This window comes from Protobothrops mucrosquamatus, unplaced genomic scaffold (genome assembly GCF_001527695.2).
Source record: "Protobothrops mucrosquamatus isolate PMUCROS unplaced genomic scaffold, P.Mucros_1.0 scaffold18, whole genome shotgun sequence".
Taxonomy (NCBI): domain Eukaryota; kingdom Metazoa; phylum Chordata; class Lepidosauria; order Squamata; family Viperidae; genus Protobothrops; species Protobothrops mucrosquamatus.
The window spans coordinates 90,619-113,398 of record NW_015386403.1 but is presented as its reverse complement, the minus strand read 5'-3'; the positions used below and the strand labels follow the sequence as shown (position 1 = coordinate 113,398).

The window sequence follows — 22,780 nt, the reverse complement described above, 5'->3', positions numbered from 1 at the left end:
AAATAATTATTTTATTATTTAGGAGAAAAAAGAAAAAATAATGAAAGTTACTCTTCAGAGAATGCTAAGAAGCCACGGGTTATAGGAGATATTCCTGTTGAACTGATCAATGAAGTGATGTCAACCATTACAGATCCAACAGCAATGCTTGGTCCAGAGGTGAGAAATGTACCTTTCAGAATTAATTAATGTCAAAAATAAGGATAACATATTACATTTTCTAACTATAGATATCAATAGGTTTATTGTCATATCAAGATTTTTTTAAATTTCAATACTATTGAGCGGATTTTTATTTGAAGGCAGTTTTTTATTATTAATACTTTAATAGAATTCAGCCTAAGTAGATGCCTCATATTACCTGGACTTTAATTCCTAGAATTCCTACCCAATATGACCATAGCTAAAAATTCTGGGATTATTAAAAGTAGTAAAATGTATCCAAACACATCAAGCTGCTAGTATTTATACATATATGACATGTAAATATTGTTTGTATACATTAGAAAATGATAGATTTAAAAATAATTTTTAACGTAAAGGATATTTTTAATGGCATAGGTGGCATACAGTTAGTTTCGTTCAAACATCTTGTCTTTTTGCATATGATTCAATTTTATCATTTGCATTTCAAAATGTGTTCATATTTAGAAGGGGAATTGTTCATATGGATTAATATTGTACATTCAGACATATGAAGAAAATTAGTCAAGATTTCATCTTAAGCAAATTTATAATGCTTCATGATCTTAGCATAATTTGCTAGATTTACTTAATTTATAGACTGCTCAACTAAATGATTCTGAGCAGCTTGCAACTAAAAAGTCAGCATATGAGAAGATCAAAATAAATCATATTTCAAATCAAACAAATCATATCAAAATAAAACAAAACAAAAAGAGGCTCCAAACCCTGTCTCTAAAATCTTATACTGTAACATGGCTTATCATCTATATTTCCATTAGATTATTTCGAGAATACGTGAATATCAAATTCTCATTTATTTGGTTTAAGTTAGATCCTTTCCCCCTTCCCCCCTTTTCTCCTCTATCTCCACTCATTATCTTCCATTCAACATAGCTAATTTTTAATTAATCCAACACAGCATTTTTCTTTCCCTGTAGTCTTTTGTCTCATTACTACTGAAAACCTGCCCCCTAACTGTGGTTTATAGGAGGAGAAATATGTGAAGGTTTAGTGGTTGACAATGTTTTTCTACTCTAAGCATTGTCAAGAAATTGAGAGAAAATGTGCCTGCTTGGCTTCTGTTTGCCTTCCATGTATCCATTTCTAGATCTTTGTGTCTCAGGGACCTTCAAGAAATTGTAAGAAGGATGAAGGGGCAGAATTTATACATTGGGTAACTTTTGTATGTAGCTAGTCAGCCAAGTTGTCAAAGAAGGCATAATTTGCATAGTTGTACTAGTTCTCATCGTCTTTAGAACATTTCTTTCTGCATGTTGTAATCATTAACATTGTACAGATAGTCCTTGACTTATGATGATAATTGGGACTAGAAATCTAGTTGTAAGTCATTGCAGTTATAACTCAAGGCACCCAAGTGACTGGACTTACTTTTGACATTTTTCGAAGCAGTAATTAAATGTATCATTTAACAGGATGTTTTTTGCTAGAAACTGGCCGAAAATCTTACAAATTGCCATCACATGACCTCAGGATAGTACAACCAGCCATAAAGTTGAGCCAGTTGCCATGTGCCCAAAATACGGCAGACCACAAGGAGGAACATTTTATACGATAGAAGTGCTTTTACAGCAGTGGTGGGATTCAGCCAGTTCGTACCACTTTGGCAGAACCAGTACCTAATTTTTTGTTGCCCAGGCCCAGAATGGACTTCCGGAAGTAGCATCCACACAGAGAACCGGTTGTTCACATATTTGAATCCCACCACTGCTTTACAGACTATAAAGCACTTTTTTCAAGGCCATCATAATTTCACAATGATAAAAAGATTGGTAACGTTGAAGACTATCACTGTGATTGATACTAAATAATTTAGTGGTGGTTTTTTGGAATGCAAAACAAATAACTATCTCCTGGCTATTTAATACTATTTATATTTAGATGCTTGTAATTGAGAAGATATATTAAAGCAGCAACCTCCAACCTTTTGGGTGCCAGGGGTGTTTTGCCATGGATTGGGGGGGGGGCATGGATGCCATACGTGATGGGACTTCGTTCATTTGCACGGCCCAGTTTCTGGTGGGCCATGGATTGGTACTGGTCATAGCCCAGGAGTTGGGGACCCTTGTATTAAAGGACACAAGTAACATTGAATGATGTTTTGTTTTACTTTTGAAGTAGGAATTATATGAGGGTTTTCATTTTTTAAAGTATTAGAAATAAGCTGATTGACAGAAATATTCTTTTGTATAGCAAGAGCGCTGTAATGGATTTTTGAAACATTTTTTCTCATGGTAAAAACCTAGGTAAGCACCAAATAAATTATTAAATATTTAGCCTGAATTGTTGGATATTTTTCAGATATGTTACTTACTCAGTTAGAGAGGCAACCTTAAAGAGAAGTATGTGTCATTAAAACAAATAGGAAAGATTTCCAACTCTATTTACTGAGATATGTATTGACTATTTATGAAAAGGAAAAAAACGATTCCTGAAATAAATACTGAATAATTTTTATTGTTTTTTTCATAAAGCAGACTAATTTTCTGTCTGCACACTCCGCCCGGGATGAAGCTGCAAGATTGGAAGAGCGTAGGGGAGTGATTGAATTTCATGTGGTTGGAAATTCCTTAAATCAAAAACCAAATAAAAAGATTATGATATGGCTGGTTGGCTTACAAAATGTATTCTCACATCAGTTACCCAGAATGCCAAAAGAGTATATTACTCGTCTAGTCTTTGATCCGTGAGTATCATCTCTTTCTTTTTCTTAAAGGGAAAGATAGAACAAGTAAGGGGATATTTATTGAATGGGTTCATTTTTAGAAACTGAAAACAAGCTTTTAAATCTATGGACTGTTGATTTGGGACTTGGAACAACAACAACAACAACAGTAACAAAAAGGAAGATGACAAGTTAATTAACTAGATAGCTAGATATCCATTTGGTAAAGTAGTGTAGTGGTTGTAATTTATGGCATTCTTTGTTAGAATTCTCAAACTTTGGGCAGGCTAACAGATGGAGCTAAAGATTGGGATTTGCATTTAGTGATTCATTGTAAAGTTTGTTCCAAATAATAAGAAATAGGCAATACTTAATCTTTCACAGATAGAGATGATTTATCATTGGAACAGGAAAGAGGACAATTTGGGCAATTCTTGCTCCCTTCCAAAATGTTCTCTGGAAAATTGGTATAGGAATTGCTTTCTATCACATCAACTTTTGGTAATATTAATATTACTGTTTGGCTCTTCAAAATTATCAGTTAATAAGATGTCTTTAGTACTGCTTCTTAAAAAAACCCTTTTAACTGCTTAATAACTATACTTAAAGCCCTTCAAGACATAAGACCTGGCTATTTGTAGGATTGCCTGCCTCCAATTATCTCTGCCCCATGAGATTCAGCAGAAGAGTGAGCATGCTTCAAGTCCGTTTCATGAAAAAAATGTTACTTATTTGTGACCTAGAAAGTATGCTTTCCCTGTGATAAGTCTGGGCCTGTCTTTGGAACAAGAGGGTCTTTATCCTTACACAAGGCCTTGAAATTTTATTTTTTTACCCTGGGCATTTGGCCAGAGTACCAGAGAAGCTCATCCTGAAATTACTTTAAATTATAATATGTCGTGATTTGGCCTTGACTATCCTGTATTGTGGTGTTTTTGTATGATCACTGTTTTTGATGTTTTTAACCATATGTAAGCTGTCCAGAGTCATTATTTGTAAGTTAGGCACCCATATAAATAATGTAAATAAATATCTTTACTAAGAAATTATCAAAACTATCATACATCTAACTTTTAAACAAAATAAATGCTATTTAAAAGTTGAAACATTGAGTCAATGTTTTTCAGTATTTTCATACTTTAAACATTCTTGGTTCTAGATATTCTATACATTTCCTAAAATGGAACCTATTGCCTTTTAGGTATTATTGAAAATTTTTCCCTCAGTCCCAGCAAGCATGGTCAATAGTCAGCGGCAATGGGAATAGTCCGACTGTTGTTGCCTTAAGATATTTGCTAATTACTAGAGAGGAAATTATAACAAATGTTTGTCTCATGTTTCAAAAGATTTGAAACTTTATCAAGTTAATTGGTTTTGGGTTTTGTTTTTTTGCAATTTGAAATTTATTCAGTATAAAAAATGTATTAAAAAGATTATCAGTGAAGGAGACTTGCCAGAAACTAAATCAATCAGTCAGGAAGAGAGATTTTTCACTTTTCTGGCAAACTTCCAGAGGACTAGAAAAACTATTAGACCTACTTAATCACATACTAATTCAAGCCCTGCTAGGAATATTTTAGAAGTTGTATATCGACCCTGCTAGTAACATGAACAAGAATGAGGACTGGCCTGGACCGAGTTCAAAATTGGTTCTCTGTCTTTGTGGAAGAAGTAGACTAATTGATTTAAGAGGAGACAGGAATCCCTACAATTCTGGTAAAGGCTTGAACCTGAAAATCCAATTCTTTCCAGTCAGACTAACTTTTTTAGTTTTAATAGACAATTTTCCTTCTCTCTGGAAACAGGCCGCTGAGTAGAAGTTGGCATTATTCAATAGAACTATTTCCGCCTTGAAGAAACTTATTATTCCAGTATAATAAGATGGGACAGGAGATAATCAGTGAAAAGGAATCTAAAAATGCAGTCAGAATATTTTATGTTGTCAGAGTATCAGTTTTCTGGACACCTTCTGAAAATAAAATCCAATCTAGTATCAGAATCTATGCAAAACATCTTTTATTTATAATTGCTGTGGTTATGAAGGCACTTGTGATGGGCATCATTAATGGGTATATGGTTTATATGTCAAAATATATAACTACAGGAAACACAAGACCCTTGCATTAATAAAGGATGGTCGTGTGATTGGTGGTATCTGTTTTCGGATGTTCCCATCTCAAGGATTTACGGAAATAGTTTTCTGTGCTGTGACTTCTAATGAACAAGTCAAGGTAAAACTAATATTAATTGCATTATCAGACAAATGTACAATGCACAGGTATAATTGGATTTTATGTGACCTCATAGTCCTAAACCTGATCAAATGGAGGAAATAATTCAAAGTACAGTTTACTTTTTAAAAAGGAACCAGTAGACTGAATAAAACATATGGCAAAATAACATTCTCTTGTGAATTAATACTACTTATACCACTTAAAGGAAATTTCAACTCTGTGTCTGTCAGTAATGAATGTAATATCTATATAAGTCTTCCATCTTATTTCCAGTTTGGTCCCAGTGCAAATAATAATGAGACAAATAATATAAAAGGGGATGGTTGGGAAACTGTGTGCACAATTAGAATAATTTTTATTTTTGATGAATGTGATTGAAATATACCTAAAGTCACAACCTATTGCACGGGGTGTATTATTATAATAATGTAAATTATAATATTGAAAAATCTCTGGTGACAATAAACAACAATTGTTCCCCAACTTTTAGACTCTGTCTATAATAATGGAATTATTGCTTTAATAAAATTTACTAAATTTTATTAAATGATTTCCATTAGGAAAATATGTGATGTCTACTAATTATCGAAAAAGTTTTGTGCATTCAAAGGACAGAACATCTAATAGATCTTGAATGAGCTGTAATAATGATCTATGCTTGCTTAGTGCAGGAACTTATATCCTGAAGTTGTATGTCTGATTTTGTCATATGCTGGTTGCTTAATCAACAACCTAACCAAACGAATGAACATGTAAATTTATCCTCAACAGTATGCTAAGTGTAATGCCTTAGCTGTCTAAATAATAAAGAGCAAAAAGTCCAAAATCAAAACAAACAAACTTTGATCTAAAGCAGGTGAACTAATAATAAAACTACATTCACATGGACATGCAAAAGTAATGATGCTGTGTGTCTGTGGGAATTTTACATCACATAGTGAAGGAATGCCCCTTCAGAAGGTTCCCTGGATCCATGCAAGAACTACATCATCTCGGGGGCACTACTGTCCAGTGGCTAAACGGTTCAGTTATCCGGCCATAGGCTTAGTCACTCTAGTAACTGCTCATACATAATTTAATTTTATTCATCATTTTATTCATCATTCATATTGTGCACTTTTAAATAACAACAACAGCAACAACAACAATAATAATAATAACGTTGGAAGGGACCTTGGAGGTCATCTAGTCCAATGCCTGCTCATGCAGGCACCCTATACCATTTCAGACAAATGGCTGTCCGGTCTCTTCTTAAAAACTTCCAGTGTTGGAGCATTCACAGATTCTGGAGGCAGGTTGTTCCATTGATTAATTGTTCTAACTGTCAGGAAATTTCTCCTTAGTTCTAGGTTGCTTCTCTCCTTGATTAGTTTCCATCCATTGCCTTCAGGTGCTTTGGAGAATAGCTGGACTCCCTCTTCTTTGTGGCAACCCCTGAGATATTGGAACACTGCTATCATGTCCCCTCGTCCTTCTCTTCATTAAACTAGACATACCCAATTTCAGCAACCGTTCCTTATATGTTTTAGCCTCCAGTCCCCTAATCGTCTCTATTGCTCTTCTCTGTACTCTTTCTAAAGTCTCAACATCTTTTTTACATCGCGGTGATCAAAACTGGATGCAGTATTCCAAGTGTGGCCTTACCAAGGCATTGTAAAGTGGTATTAACACTTCACGTGATCTTGATTCACTGTACTGGTGTTTTATATTTTGATACACATTGTATATGTGGTTTTTGAGAATTTTATGCACTAATGCTGTATTCTGTTACACCATATGAAATAAATAAATAAAATAAAACAATGATGCAGGGGGAAAAAAAGGCATTAGGGGAAATTATAACATCAACCCTAGGAGCAGGTGGTAACAAATGCCTCATTAAAGATAGAAAAAAGCAACAACAACAAAAAAGATAAATATAGAGTTGATAAAATACGCTCAGATACAGATGCAGCTTTGCGTGCAAGATTCACTTAATTCATTTTCTCTGGAAAGGTAGGTTAGTTATAACTTCTTATTCTGGTTAGACTTGGCTGCAAAGTATTATTTTGAAAATAGTTTTTAGAAGCAGGATTTAACATAGCTCATGCAATTGGAAAAGAAAACTTGATAACCACTATTTCTGCCAGGAGATGAAAAATTCTGTTCTCACCTACACTTCTTAGAAGCCCACAGTATTTCTGTATTTAAATTGCTTTATTGCTGCTAACTCTAAGCAGCAAGGTTTTAATACATTGCAATCCTCAATTGATAAACTGGATGATAATTTCTCCACAGGGTTATGGAACACACTTAATGAATCATCTGAAAGAATATCACATTAAGCATAATATTCTCAATTTCCTTACATATGCTGATGAATATGCAATTGGCTACTTCAAGAAACAAGTAAGTAGAACTTTGGGAGCAATTTTCAACCTGTGTAGCAAAATAAAATTTGAATAACTATTAGATGCACACAAGACTTTCAGAGTGATCTTATTATCTGAAGGACAATATTACCGTTCTTTGAATTGAAAGTCTATTGTTAAGATACAATCAACCTAAAACAAAATGTTCTGGCATTTTAAGCTAATCAATTTTATTACAGTATAGGTTTTCATTATTGTATTAAATACTAAACTTTAATATGCAAATGATTTTATTTTTGCTACAAATGATTAATTGGGCCACTGAAAAAACTAAAGTTGTTTTGTTTCTATTTTTTAGAAATCTGTACAGTTTCTTTATAATAAGAGTTCATTCCTGGGTTGTATTTTCTATTGTTATGTGACTCTTCTGTGTAATATATTTTTCTCCTTCTTGCTGTTTTTGAGAGCCTCTGACAATTGCTAGAGGAGCTGTAATTATTTCTGGGTAGTAACCACTGATGAATTACATGGTGACCTTGAAAACATATATTGTATATCTTGTTTCTTCCATATATAATGTGATGTTTTCATAAATTTAAATTAAGGGTGGTAGTAACTGGTCTGTCAGGTTGCTGAATTGCCGTCTCCAAGTACATGAAGGAAAATATCACTACTGTAAAATATCACAATGGCTTCAGTAAGCAAGTAAAAATACATTGGTTATTCTTTTCTTAGGGCTTTTCAAAAGATATTAAAGTACCAAAAGCAAAATATGTCGGCTATATAAAGGATTATGAAGGAGCAACTTTAATGGGATGTGAATTGAATCCAAGAATTCCTTACACTGAATTTTCAGTCATCATTAAGAAACAAAAAGAGGTAAAAGTGATTTTCTAAAAAATATATATATTAATCAGGTGTTTTTAATCAATTCATTAACACTAGCAAAGCTACTCAGGAGCAGAACGTCTAGGATATTTATTATACTTATTTTTATACTAGAGTTTGAAGCAATTCTTTCCCACCCCTCCAAGTTTAACAAACTAAACAATTTATTCAGGGCTCCTTTTATGCTCTTTCCAGGGAACTAAAAAAAACCTCTCAGCCATCAATGTAAGCTGCGGGTCTCTGAAATCTTACACACTATCCATGCATAGGGGTGCACTCAGCTCCCATGTCCACACTATTTTTAATTGTCTCGCCAGATGGATTTTGGCTACCCCTTCCACAATTTTTGCATATAGCTAACAAGTTCTGCCAAATTTATGAACAGTTTATTTTCATGTGTTCTCAGTTAACTGATCCAATTCAGATACATCCCAGAAGTAGAAGCAACATTATCTACTTTCTTTTGACAGCCCTGGGCTGGGGATTGCCCCTTAATCTTTCTTTTGTTTTTAAATCAGTCTTGACTCTTAGCATTGGTGGCAACTTTTTGGGAAGTGGTTTGCCAATGCCTCCTTCCTAGAGCTGAAAAACCATGAGTGGCCCTAAGTCCCCAATTAGATGTCATGAAAAGCGGCAAAGCCAGAACCAGAACATTTTCACTGGATCACATCTTCATTGCCAATTATGTTTTGCCAAATGTCAAGGCAGTGATCACATGCCCAGGCATTTGGTCCTTCTGGATCTAGAGACAATGAACACGCCAATAAATAAAGGGATTTTAAGCTTTATTACCTCAAACAAACACATTTGAAAGCATAACTTAAAAAGCATACATACCAAGCAAGATAATATTATAAATCTCTTACAGGCTGTTAATAGACAGAGATGCCTCATGCGCAGCTAATTTTTCAGCAGTACCCAGCACTAGGTTCCACTGCAGAAGCTCCCCACTAATAACAATCCCACAGTTTTTATCAAAACTTGGCACCATGATTTCATAGTCCAGCTGTGGTAAAGAGACTGCAAGACCTGCCCTTGACTTGCTGGCACATATAACTCTGGGATGGGAATTAAAAATTTGAGGCTATCATAGGAACAAAAGTTTAGAAGTTACCTGAAAATTCCTCCCCACGCCCCCCCCCTTCTATGTTCAGCAAGCAAGAGTAAATCAATATAAGCAGGCTACCTCAGAATGAGCTCTGCATTTCTAGACTTGTCTTAATAAATCAAAATATGTCACTAATTCCTCACTAATCCTAATATTAATGTTTGTCTGCATTGCCTCTACAAACTATCCCAGCAATGAGGGTTTTAAAATCAAGATTTTCAGATATTTTGGATTTCCATATGCCCTTAATTTTGAGCCAATTTTTTTTTGCTATTCCTCTCTACCCTGCTCTTCTGTTGCTTTTTTCTGTGAGTGACCTCTGGGGACGGGAGGGGAGAAATGTGCAAATAGTTGTGAGAACAAAGAAACTGTTAACTGTGAACATCTTCCTTAATTTCCAATCTGTATGAGGCTGGATTCTGAACATATCTGAAGAGCCCAATTAAATTTCTGATTATATGAAACTTTAGATTCCTAGGGTTATCAGCACCTGCAACTATCCATATTAGCATTTCTTCCAATTTGGCAGCACTGCACCAAATCAAACTATCAAGGCCACTGAGAAGAGGAAAGCTAGTGAGAAATACAACTCTAAATATAGGCATTGATCATACATGACAGTGGTGTCCCTCAATATCATTATCGAGGAAAGAAGCAAATTGGATAAATATGTGCTGCAGATGAGTTCCACATTCACATTTGCATTTAATACATTAGATAAATGGCTTATGAACATCAATATCTTAGATAATTTATATATTTCAGATCCATATGTTTTCATTCCCTTTTATTCCCTTTTATTCACTTTTTTTCACTTTTTACTGAACATTCATTTGTTCAAATATGAACCTATTCAAAAATTAATCTCATTTAAAATAATATTGCTTTTTACAGTTCTATTTTTGTCCTGTCTTTATTCCAGATAATTAAAAAATTAATTGAAAGGAAGCAAGCACAGATTCAGAAAGTTTATCCTGGCCTTTCTTGTTTCAAAGATGGAGTACGACAGATTCCCATAGAAAGTATTCCTGGAATTAGTATGTACCCTCTGCTTTTAGCTGTTCTGTTTTACTTGCCAAGGTCATGATTTCTACCCTTTTCTGCAAATATTGGTTTAATTTAATTTTAAACTATTGGATTCTCTTCTCCAGATCTAGATTATTTATAAAATTTATTTTAATGACAATTGTGTATTTTAATTATGTATTCTGGCAGGGTTCTTTATTTTCTTGTTATTAGCCAGAATTAATACATAGATAATTACTATTACTTTTATAGTACTTTGGGAATTGAAAACAAAAACTGATGCTTTCTTGACTGATTTATATGTAGAAATTAATTGTTGGTGATTTGTTCTTTAAGATATTCAGATATATCTGAACGTTGGTTTATTCTTTAAAGCAGAGTATATGGATTTCAGACCACACATTGTAACTTACCATTTTTTATTTGCCTTTTGCTTTAATTTTGCTTATTGCCTAGGAGAGACTGGCTGGAAACCAAGTAATAAAGAGAAGGGGTAAGTATTGTTAAGTGATAACATAAATTAAATAAAACCCTTTTCAAATTGACTATTAATACATTCCTTAAAATAATTGAATCTGTATTTCTAACAGCAGAAAATGGACAGTTTAGTCATTAATAGTTTATAATTGCTGGGTTGTTGGCTATTTAAAATAATCTTGTCTGCATTTTGTTTTAAGTAAAGAACCCAAAGATCTGGATCAACTTTACAGCACACTAAAAAACATTCTACAACAGGTCAAGGTATGTTTTATGTTTTGTTTTTGTAAATCTCATTAAATGTTTTCTGATATAAAACATTGATCAGTAATACTTTTTTTTCTAGAGCCACCAAAGTGCTTGGCCTTTCATGGAACCAGTGAAGAGAACAGAGGCTCCTGGATATTATGAAGTTATAAGATTTCCTATGGGTAATGCCATTAGTATTTTAAGAAGGCATTTATGGAAAATGAAAATAAATTTTAAAATATGTAATTGTAAAAGTGTGCTGTTCCATCAACTTTATACAACCATCGGAAACTTTTTTTCAGTGTAATGTCATACTTTAATGATATCTGCATTAGAAAAAATAGATACATTCAGAAAGTATTCAGACATCCCTTCACTTTTGTCAATTTTGTTATGCTGTAGCCTGATTCTACAGTTGTTGAAGTTCATTAATCTACACTCAGTACCCCATAGTGACAACTGAAAACAGAATTATAGAAATGTCTGTAAATTTATTTAAAAGAAAAAAAACTGAAATATCACATTGGTATAAGTATTTAGACCCTTCATTCAGTACTTTGTTGAAGTACCTTTGGCAGCAATTACAGCCTGTCATACCCCAGTCTTTTGGGGTATGATGCGACAAGCTTTGCACAGCTGGATTGGGGGATTTTCTACCATTCTTCCTTGCAAATCCTGTCAAGCTCAAGTCAGGTTGGATGGCAACTGTCAATGGACAACCATTTTCAGATCCCTCCAGAGATATTCAATAGGGTTCAAGTTAGGGCTCTAGCTGGGACATTCTATGACATTCATAGAGATGTCCCTAAGCCACTCCTGTATTGTCTTGGCTGTGTGCTTAGGTTCACTGCTATGTTGGAAAGTGAACCTTCAGCCCAGTCTGAGGTCCTGAGCACTGTAGAACAGGATTGAGGATATCCCTGTACTTTGCTCCATTCAGCTTTCGGTCAACCCTGACCAGTCTTCCAGTCCCTACTGCTGAATAACACTCCCAAAGCATGATGCTGCTACCACCATGCTTCACTGCTGGGATATTGGGCAGGTGATGAGTGGTGCCTAGTTTCCTTCAGAAATAATGTTTAGAATTGAGACCAAACAGTTCAGACTTGGCTTTATCAGACCAGAGAATCTTGTTCCTTAGTGTGAGAGTCCTTTAGATGCTTTTTGCAATTTCCAAGCAGGCTTTCATGTGTTTGCACTGAGGAGAAGCTTCCATCTAGCCACTCTGTCATAAAACCTTGATCAGTGGAGGGCTGCTGTGATGGTTATCCTTTTGGAACTCTGTCCCATCGCCACACAGAATCTCTGGAGCTCAGAGTGACCATCGGCCCTTCTCCCCTGATTGCTAAGTTGACCGGACAACCAGGTCTTGGAAGAGTCTTGGTTGTGCCAAATGTCTTCCATTTGAGAATTATGGAGGCCACTGTGCTCTTAGGAACCTTCAGTGCAGCAGAAACTTTATTGTAGTTTTCCACAAATCTGTGCCTTGCAATAATTCTGTCTGAGCTTTACAGGCAGTTCCTTTGACCTCCTGGCTTTTATATTGTCAGCTGTGAGGCCCTGTTGAGAGATGTGTGCCTTTCCAAATCATGTCCAATCAATTTAATTGGACTACAAGCAAGATGTAGAAATACGTCAGCAACAATCAAGAGAAATGAGGGACATTGGAATTAAATTTCACGTGTTGTGAAAGGGTCTGAATACTTATGCCAATGTGATATTTCAGTTTTTTTTCTTTTTAATAAATTTACAGACATTTCTAAAATTCTGTTTTCACTATCATGGAGTAGAGTGTAGATTAATGATAAAAAATGAATTTCAACAACTGTAGAATCAGGCTGTAGCATAATAAAATTGACAAAAGTGAAGGGAGTATAAATACTTTCTGAATGCACTGTACGTCAGAAAATGATCTTGAAGCATCATATGTAGGAGCTCATGCAAAGGATTTTTTTGTTTGGATTCACTTGTCATCAGCACTCATCTATTCATTCAGAAATAGATTATTTATAAGCAGACCTTTCTGCCTACAGAAAGCTGCTCTTGCCCAAACATTATGTACTTTAAAAGGCAGCATTCTCCTCTACAGTGAGATTATTTTGACTCACCGATCCTAAAAACAACAGAATACCTGACCACATTCATTTTTGGTAACTGGATGGCAGATTCATTATAATTTATAAAAAAATATGATTCAGCTGCAAAAAGGTTAGTGTGTGATTATGTATATAAACCATGATTTTATGTAGCACTAAGATAACTGAAGTTCACAATCAGATGATATTCTAGTAATAAGATGTTTGTTCTTCTACAGATCTGAAAACTATGAGTGAACGACTGAAGAACAGATACTACATATGTAAGAAATTATTCATGGCAGATATGCAGCGAGTATTTACTAACTGCAGAGAGTACAACCCACCTGAAAGTGAATATTACAAATGTGCCAATATACTGGAGAAATTCTTCTACACAAAAATTAAAGAAGCTGGATTAATTGACAAATAATTTTCTTCTCATACAATTAAGATGCCTAATGTAACAGCAAAATATGCAGTTCTTTCACTAGATTCGAAACTTGTTTATAAAATAAAATTTTCTTAACTAGCACTTTTAAACATGTAATATAGAAGAGTTTATTTTATTAAAGTATTTTTAAATGTACACTTGCATGCCCTTTTGCGGTGTATTCAATTTTTATTAGATGTATTGCACAAACTGTTTGGAGATTTGGAAAGGGTAAATTTCCAAGCAGTGAATGTTTATGCTTAATGTATCAGATTGAAAAATAGCTTATTTTTACAGCAAATATGTTAATGAAGGGGGAAATGAATTATATATATTATGAATTATATATAATACTAATACATATATAATGAATATATTTTATTTTCATATATATGAAAATAACACACACACACACACACATATACATACACAGTATATATGAAAATAAAACATTCACTAAGAGAAGGTGCTTAAGCTATAAGAATGGAATTCCCTTATTAGGTGCAAATTTAACTTCCTCTATGATTTAGGTTCTTAGAATGAAGGCAAATACACAGTGTCCCAAGATAATGTTGCAGGATCCAATCTGGTGAGTCATCAGGATCAGAGGTTTAGTCTGCCAAGCTTCCGGACTTGTGCTGGAACCCATCCTCAGGGCTGAGGATGGGTTTCCAAGGATGGGCTCCAGCACAAATTTGATAGCTCAGAAGACTAAATCTCTGGTCCCAGATTGGACCTTGATTCTTAATATTTGCATTTCAAGGAAAATGTAGCATCATTTTCACTTAGGTCAAGTTCTGAAAAGGACATCAGAGTTTGTGTTAAGCTCCAAACCATTGCTTAGTCTTTTAGTAGATTTAGAACAGTACTATTTCTACTATTGAACCCAATCTAGCAATAGCTTTGTCTTTTATAGATTTGTACGGATCTTTATGCATGAAAACTATTTTGCAAAAAGTACAGTAGGTGCTGCGATGAGTGGGTGGAATGGACAATAATTTGAATTCTCATTTAGACCTTAGTCCTGAGTATAGTATGTTGATAAATGCATATACACCTAAAACATACATCCCTGAAGAATGTGTACTTAACTGCACAATGGATCAGTAGTACCTGATTGATAAGAAACCACATCTAATTTTAGTGCAGATGAGAATATCTCTGACTTTTAAAATGCTGATATACACAATTTTCCCAGTTACTTGAACTGTAAAGTGATGGGAAACATACTGAAATCTGAAGGCATGACTAACAAGATTGATAGACTTTAGTGGTTAGCTCAGAGCTTTACTGCATCCAGTCCAATGCCATAGATGAAACAATTTTATACAGGTAGCTTTGACTAGATTCTTACCCTACTTACCCCAACTTCCACTTGGACTGATACTAGTTTTTTAATTAGGAATTTGAATTTTATTATTAATTAATTCCATATATATTTGAGCTTTTTCTTACATTATACATAAGAATTAAACTTCATTTGATGTCATTAGTTATTGGGAAAGCCATACTCATTAACCACTCAGTTCTACAATGTATTTCACAACACTGGAGGGGAAAGTAAGATGCTCCTAGTATTTATGTATGTATGTGTATGTGTACACACACATGTATACACTGTTCATGCTGAAATATTTCATTAGTAAACTGTTGTAGAAAATAACAAACATTACAAAAGGAGGAATTTTTTTGGCACAATGCCTGTAATGTTTTATTCTGATTACATGAACATTGCTAGAAGGAAATGGTACATAATAGACAAAATAGTAATATAGAAATGCCTTAGCGCTTTATATAAACCAGAATGAGCTTTGTATTTAAGGTACAATGATGCAACTTTGTTTTAGAATATTTAAATAGTAATTTTCATGTATTTTGTAAACTGGGCCAACAGAGTCACCTCTAAAGCTTGATATCCTGTGAAAGTGTTATTTTCAAAGATTCTTATTGTCTTGAAATTAGAGTCTCTTCTATATTGAGAACATTTTGGTTTCTAATTTAAAGATTATTTTCATAGATATTGTGCAATAAAGTTATACACAGTATGTGTTTAAATACTTTAACTGAAATTTTACATTTGTAAAATTATTTATTGTACTGGTATAAAATGTTTTAAATTATATGTATAACTTTGATCTTGTGTGCTATTTTGTAATTTGCTTATAAAAATACCAGACATACTCATTGTTTGTAGAGTACCTCTCATTTTATGAAATGGAATAGAAGTATGCTAGAGCACCTTCAGGCAATAAGAACTGGAACTCATCGTACAGTAGTAAATCCAATGGAATTTCTACTTTTCATACAGATTAATATGTGTTCAAATAAAATCAAAACATGTTATGTATTTATGACTTTTACATTCTACTTAAAAGCAGTGTTAAACCACTGATGTGGTGCATTTATTTTGGTACAAGAATTTTAACTAATAGTTATATCCAAAATAGCGTTTTTTTTGTCTTTTGTGTCTTTAGATTGTAAGCTTATGGTATCAGTGTTAAACCACTGATACCATAAGCTTACAATCTAAAGACACAAAAGACAAGAAAAAAGCTATTTTCGATATAACTATTAGTTAAAATTCTTGTACCAAAATAAATGCACACATGTTTCTGCTTTCTCTTTGCTATAAGTGCTATCAGGAAACTTAATAGTTGCTTTGAAATAACTGAATAAAAATACTAGCATATAATTCGAGATACATCACCAAGTCACATTTACTCAGAACTCTTAGAGCAGCTGTTCTCAATCAACCTGTGGGTCGCGACCCCTTTTGGGGTCGAACGACCGTTTCACAGGGGTCGCCTAAGACCATCGGAAAACACATATTTCCGATGGTATTAGGAACCGAGACACCACTCCGCATCTGTCTCTGCACTGCCTCCTCCGCCATTTGCAGAGAGAGAGAGAGAGGCACTTTCGCTTCCCTTCTCTCTCAGGCGGACTTACCTCCTGCAGGGCTCCTGATTGGCCCTGCGCCCGGGTGCTCCACCCCCTGGGAGAAGCGCGGCCACGGCCTCGTGGCCTTGGAGCTGCCCAGGGAAGCCCCGGGATCCCTGCTGAGAGAGGCCCGCTGGAGGCTCCGCTGAGCGGGCCAGCCCTCCTGAAAGCCGCGGCCCAAGGGAGACCAGCCCCTGCGATCCCCAGCCAGCCCGACCATTGGACCCGCTGGCTGGGAAGGCGCGCCGGAATCCAGGCTGCTGGGAAGGAAGGAGATTCAGCAAAGGTAGGAGAGGAGAGCTGCCTCCTGAGGACTGGCACTGGCGGCAGCTTGCCCTCCTCTTCCTCCAAAGCGGCTCACGGTGCCGGGGCAAGAGGGGTGCCTGGGGGGCAACCGGGCTGGCAGGGGCCGCGCGGCACCAGCCCCCACCGCAGCTCCATCGGATGGGCGGAGGGCGAGGCCGGGCAGCGCGGATTCCCGGCTAGGGCGACTGCTTCCTCGCCCTCCTCTCCTTCCTCCTGCTGCCCCCCAGGCGGCTCAGGTGGGCGCTGCCTCCACCACGGCTCCATCAATGGGTGGAGGGTGAGGCCAGGCAGCGCGGAGTCCCAGCAGGGGGCGGCGGCCGGGCCAGGGGCGGCAGGGACCCCGATGATGCCGCTGGAGCCGCTGCCTCCCGTCCTGCTCCCCCTCCCCGCCCCTTTGGCTGAGGACGCGGCGGCTGGGCCGGGGGCAGTGGCGAGGAACCCCAACGATGCCGGGCCACCACCACCAGAACTGCTGCCTCCCATCCTGCTCCCCCTTCCCGCCCATTCGGCTGAGGACGCGCAGAGGCCGGGGGCGGCGGGCACCCCAGACGATACTGCCGTAAGAGAGAGAAACAGGAAAAGAAAGGAAAGAGAAAGAGAAAGGGAGAAGAGAAAAAGTGGAAAGAGGGAAAGAGAAGAGAGAATGAGAAGAGAGGAAAGAGAAAAGAAAGAAAGAGAAAGAAGGAAAGAGGAAGAGGGGGAGAGGAAAGAAAGGAAGAGAGGGAGAGGGGAAAGAAAGGAAGGGAGGAAAGATAGAAAGAGAGGAAAGGGAGAGGAAAGAGGAAAGAAAGGGAGAGGAAAGAAAGGAAAGATAAAAAGAAAGGGAAGAGAAAGGGAGAAGAAAAAGGAGAGGGAGGGAGAGGAAAGGGTGAGGGAGAGGAAAGATAGAAAGAGAAAGGAAAGGGAAGAGAGAAAGGGAGAGGAAAGAGATGAAAGAGAAAGAGAGGGAAGAGAGAAAGAGGGAGAGGAAAGAGGAAAGCATAATCACTATGCTTTAATTATGTTCAATTTGTAACAATGAAAATACATCCTGCATATCAGATATTTACATTGCGATTCATAACGTAGCAAAATTACAGTTATGAAATAGCAATGAAAATAATTTTATGGTTGGGGGTCACCACAACATGGTGGCCATGCCCACTTGGTGGCCACACCCACGGCACCCGGAGATGTATAAGTGGTTGGGGGTCACCACAACATGGGGAACTGTTATTATGGGGTCGCGGAATTAGAAAGGTTGACAACCACTGTCTTACAGAGTTCATTTATTTATTTATTTATTCATAATAAACCTACAGAATAGGACAACACATTCAGGTTATTTTTACAAACTTAGAATAATTGCAAGAAAATGGAGGCTGAAAACATATGCTAATATTGATAATTAAAACAAATTAGCTTTATCAAAATTACTAAACATTTTATTATAAATGCCATATAAGCAAGTAATAGTTCAGAAGATACAACAAGAGTTTAACTTTATTTCTAATGACAGACTGTTAAAATGAACTGCATTTGTTAGCAAATAAATGATAATCTGCATTCCAAACTATTTCTTTTTCTATCATGTTCAGGAAATAGCTCTCCTAAAATGATAATAGGTTATTCACACCATTCTGAATCAATAAATTCTGGAAGGCAGTGTATGTGTGTTATCATATATTATCAAAGTATTCATAAATTTAGATCAGAAAAACATATGCAAAAGCTCCATCTCCAGAATTTTAGTTAATATACTTTCAGCATAATATAAGTGAGGAGCTAAATATACTTCATAAAAAATATCTTAATAACCAACAAATGCTTCATTGTATCTGGACAGCGACTTTTTATTAAGCAATTTGGTGTTCTTTCTCTCTTTAAAAATGGGAGAGTTCAGAAAGCTGGTATCCGTAAAAGGGTCGCCTCTTCTGAGTTTCCTATCAAAACAAATTAGATTTTTTTTTTGTAAAATGTATAAATTGAAACAATTCAAATAATAACAAAAATGTGAAATTAATGTAGTTCTTACAGTAGGAAAAATCATGATAAAACTATATAATTGACATTTGAAAGATTTCAAAAACAAAGATACCAACCCACTGATACTTGGCTCCTTATAGCTCACATAACTAGTACTTCTACGTCTTTGGTGAATAGTATCTTTTGCTGCAGTACTGAAGGGTGGCTGAGAAATTCTTGTTTGGCAAGAAGTTGATACAACATTGGTAATATCATTAAGATGTTTATGAATTGCCTCAGATGATTCATCTGTTGATAGAAAGAACTGTCACCTTTTTTTCCTAATTGTTACCATTATTATTCACTCCCGTTTCAGGCAATGCTAATCTGAAGAAAACTCACTCACCTTTAAAATTATATTATTGAATAAAAACAATATTTAGTTCTTAAATTATGACCACTACAGCTTGTTCATTTAAAACAAAAGTTCAATGCTTTGTTGGCTACCTTCAAAGTACAGACATTTTTTAAAGCTTATGTTGCAAGGGCAAGAGCAAGGAAACAATGCACTTCTGCATATTTATTTTAAAAAAACCCTCTTTTGAAAAATATTAGCAAATAATGCACAAACTTTTCAGAATCTGCAACTATCTACTATTTTTGATTCCAGTACAGGAGATTGAAAACTGTGTTCTAAACTAGTATATTTCCTTTAACAATCAAAAAAACATTGAAAGCAAGAATTTTCTTACCCAAATGAGATTCAGGTATCTCGATATTCCTATTTCCCCCCTCAGGATTTCTATCATGTGGCTCAGACGCAGTTCTCTTTGATCGTGATTTTGTGTGTAGTGGGATAACATCTGTTCCAGTATCTAAAGTTTTGTTGGATTTTGATTTTTTTGAGTAAGGCACATAGAGACTATCGTCAGGATCTTCTTCTGAAACAGATGATTCACCACTACAGATTTCTGCTTTTTCTGTATAATCTGTGTCATCAACATGTTCATTTTGTTTGATTTGCCGAAAAGGTGTTATATGAACAGACTCTTCACTAATAAAATCATAAGCATCATTGGAACGAATGGATATATCTGCTTTTTGTTTAGCTCTTGCATGCTTATTGCAGTTTTTGTCTTTGTTGGATCTTGCCTTGGGTATATTTTTTGTGGTTACCAATTTTCTCTTCTGACTCTTTCCTTTCTGAGTTTTAAAGCCACCAATATTATTAAAATTATTTTGTTCTGAAAAGGCTGTGGCCTTTTCAATTTGCATATCTGATTCACTTTTAACAGATTCAATTTGCATATCTGATTCACTTTTATCAATGTTTACACTATGTTTGTCCTCCTGACTAATAGATATTTCTTCACAATTTTCATTATTATTCTTTGAACATGAAAGATCAACACTGATATCTGGAATGCCATCTGATTCAAAGACTTCACTGAGGGAATTATTTTTTAAATAACGGCGGCGGGTAGAAACATTTTTAGCTACAGAATAATCAATTTGCCTGTCTTCAACTGAAATAATTCTGCTCCCAGAGTTTACATGATCTGGATGATCTTCACAGGAATAATTCTGGCAACCTGAGAATTTAAAGTAAGCATCAGTGAGGTGCAAAGCTATATTTAAAGAAAAATAATTTATGTTCTATAGAAAGTTAAGCAAATTTATAGATTTAATAAATCACACTTTCCATATTAAGTAGCAGGTTCTACTATCTTGGAAACAGTAAATATAGTGAATAAAATTTATTAGATGCAAATCATAATGAAATTCTATAGTCATTATGAAATTCTTCCAATCAAATGATACATGGATTATTTATATTTAAATACATTTTTAATTTACAAATCTCTTTGTATTAGCAAGACAGAAAAACAGCTTCTAAAAAGTAAAAACAAATTAAAGGCACCATCTCAAAGGCTAGGAAAAGAGATGGTTTTAAAAAAATATTCAATTACCAAAACTGTAGGCCAAAAATAACTTTCAAACAAGTGTGTTCCGTAACTTGGAAAGTAGCCCAGGAGGCAACACACTCCTTATTTGCTAGAAAGGCAGGTTTCTGATAATGGGGCATTTTCAGAATGGCCTGCCCTCCTGATCTTAATATCCAAACAGATTCACCACGACTGAGCATTTCTGATTATCTTTGACTGGAGCTTTTAAGGTTTTAAAAATTAGTAATATCTTAAAATGTCGCTTCCCCATAGACTCTAGTAAACCATGGTGCACATGCATATTCTGCTTCCACAACTCCTCTTCTGTTGCCTCTCCTCCCCACTGCTAAACCTGTCTCCATAAAACTTCCTGACATTCTTACAAGTCTTGCCCCCAGGCACCAGCATCATGCCCAGGCTTTGCTTGTCAATTGCATGAATATTTTATCCCTTCACTCAAGGCAGGGCATGAATAAGTCATTGTAGGAACTATTTGGTGTACAGATAATCCTCAAGTTATGATGGTAACCTGGACCAGAATTTCTGTTGCTAACAATATGGTCATAAAGTGTGATGTCATGTGACAGCATCATTTAGTGCCAACAATCTGAAATCTAATTGTCAATAGTTGAGGATCTACCCCAAACTACCCCATTCAGATTTGGTCCTTCCCAGCCCGAGCCCCAGTTCTTCAAGGCACTGCCTCCCTTTTCAACACCCTCCAGTTGGACTGTATTCTCCTCCATCTTTGCCTGTTTGGCTATCCTGCATCCTGCCTTGCAGAATGGCAAGAAGCCCCAGAACAATGTGGCTCTGGGGCTGCTTGCCATGCTGCACTGCAGTTCTGGGTTATAAGAAGCCCGAGCTGCAGTATGCTGCAAAATCCCGGCCATCCTGCAATGCCAGCAATGTGCACAAAGCTGCAATTATCTCGGGAAACCTCAACCACCCCAGTAGCTTGGCAAAAAAACTGTAGCTGCCCCAGGAAGCCTCAGCTGCCCCCCAAAAGTCCCAGCCAGTCATCCTTGCCATCCTGCACTCTGAGACCCTGCCATCCCAGCTGATCTTTGTTGTTTTCTTGCTCTCACTGCTGATGAGGCGTGCCAGCTCTGGCTCTTCACCAGGCAGCTGCTGGCCATTTGAGGTCATCTTCCCCAGGCCTAACAAGGAAACTGCACTTCAGTGGTCTTGGGAAGAAAGTCTTAAAGGCCTGGCTGGGCATGCTTGGTCAGCAATAGGGACAAGAAGATGGCAAAGATCAGCTAGGGTGGCAGAAACCCAAAAGTGCATAGATGGGTGCAGATATTCAGGTAGGGAGAGATGAAGCAATTCTGCAGTCATAAGTGTAGGTGAGCTGCCAAGTGCCTAAATTTTGATCATATAACTAGATGACATAACAATTGTAACTTCCAGGACTATAGTTAAGTCCCTCTAGTCAGTGCCATCCTAACTTTGAATGGTTGTTGAACAAAATGATCATAAATTGGAGATATAGTGTAGTGGTTAAAATACCAGGCTAAAAAAATGGGTCACTGAGTTTTAACTCTGCTTTAGGCACAAATGCAGCTGAGTGAATCACTCCCATTCAACCCTACTTAACAGACAATGGCAAACCATTTCTGAAAATCTTGTCAAGAAAACTGCAGGGACTAGTCTAGGCAGTCACCATATGTCAATACTGACATGAAGGCACCAAAATAAATAAATAAATGTTAAAAAAATATAGCATTCTAGTACATTTAAATCTGACTTCACAATTTGAAAAGATAATTTAAATAGATATTTTAGCAGCATCTAAAATCTATAAATTATCAATTGTCCAGAAATGTTTTGAAAATTTTTTAAACCTACAGAAAATTATATTTTTAAAATGGTTATAAGTCATTTGCAATAAGGAGTTGTAATATTCCATACTGATAAACCAATAAGGAAGG

At 36.1% G+C, this 22,780-nt stretch overlaps 2 protein-coding genes across 2 annotated transcripts in view; one reads left to right on the top strand and one right to left on the bottom strand.

Moving 5' to 3' along the window:
• Window positions 1-14,046, top strand: part of KAT2B (lysine acetyltransferase 2B) — an 83,424-nt gene extending 69,378 nt beyond the window's left edge. The window contains exons 9-18 of the mRNA XM_015810737.2: window positions 23-159; window positions 2,679-2,890; window positions 4,974-5,100; window positions 7,381-7,491; window positions 8,190-8,333; window positions 10,373-10,487; window positions 10,933-10,969; window positions 11,154-11,217; window positions 11,300-11,384; window positions 13,517-14,046. Coding sequence (XP_015666223.2) covers window positions 23-159; window positions 2,679-2,890; window positions 4,974-5,100; window positions 7,381-7,491; window positions 8,190-8,333; window positions 10,373-10,487; window positions 10,933-10,969; window positions 11,154-11,217; window positions 11,300-11,384; window positions 13,517-13,710 — 1,226 coding nt within the window. The 3' untranslated portion in view covers window positions 13,711-14,046. The remainder of the gene's footprint in view (window positions 1-22; window positions 160-2,678; window positions 2,891-4,973; window positions 5,101-7,380; window positions 7,492-8,189; window positions 8,334-10,372; window positions 10,488-10,932; window positions 10,970-11,153; window positions 11,218-11,299; window positions 11,385-13,516) is intronic.
• A 4,193-nt stretch (window positions 14,047-18,239) lies between these two features.
• The window catches only part of SGO1 (shugoshin 1), a 34,612-nt gene continuing 30,071 nt past the window's right edge, over window positions 18,240-22,780 (bottom strand). Inside the window, exons 9-11 of the mRNA XM_015810736.1 lie at window positions 19,653-20,492; window positions 19,038-19,209; window positions 18,240-18,878 (exon numbers count right to left, since the gene is read on the bottom strand). Coding sequence (XP_015666222.1) covers window positions 18,746-18,878; window positions 19,038-19,209; window positions 19,653-20,492 — 1,145 coding nt within the window. The 3' untranslated portion in view covers window positions 18,240-18,745. The remainder of the gene's footprint in view (window positions 18,879-19,037; window positions 19,210-19,652; window positions 20,493-22,780) is intronic.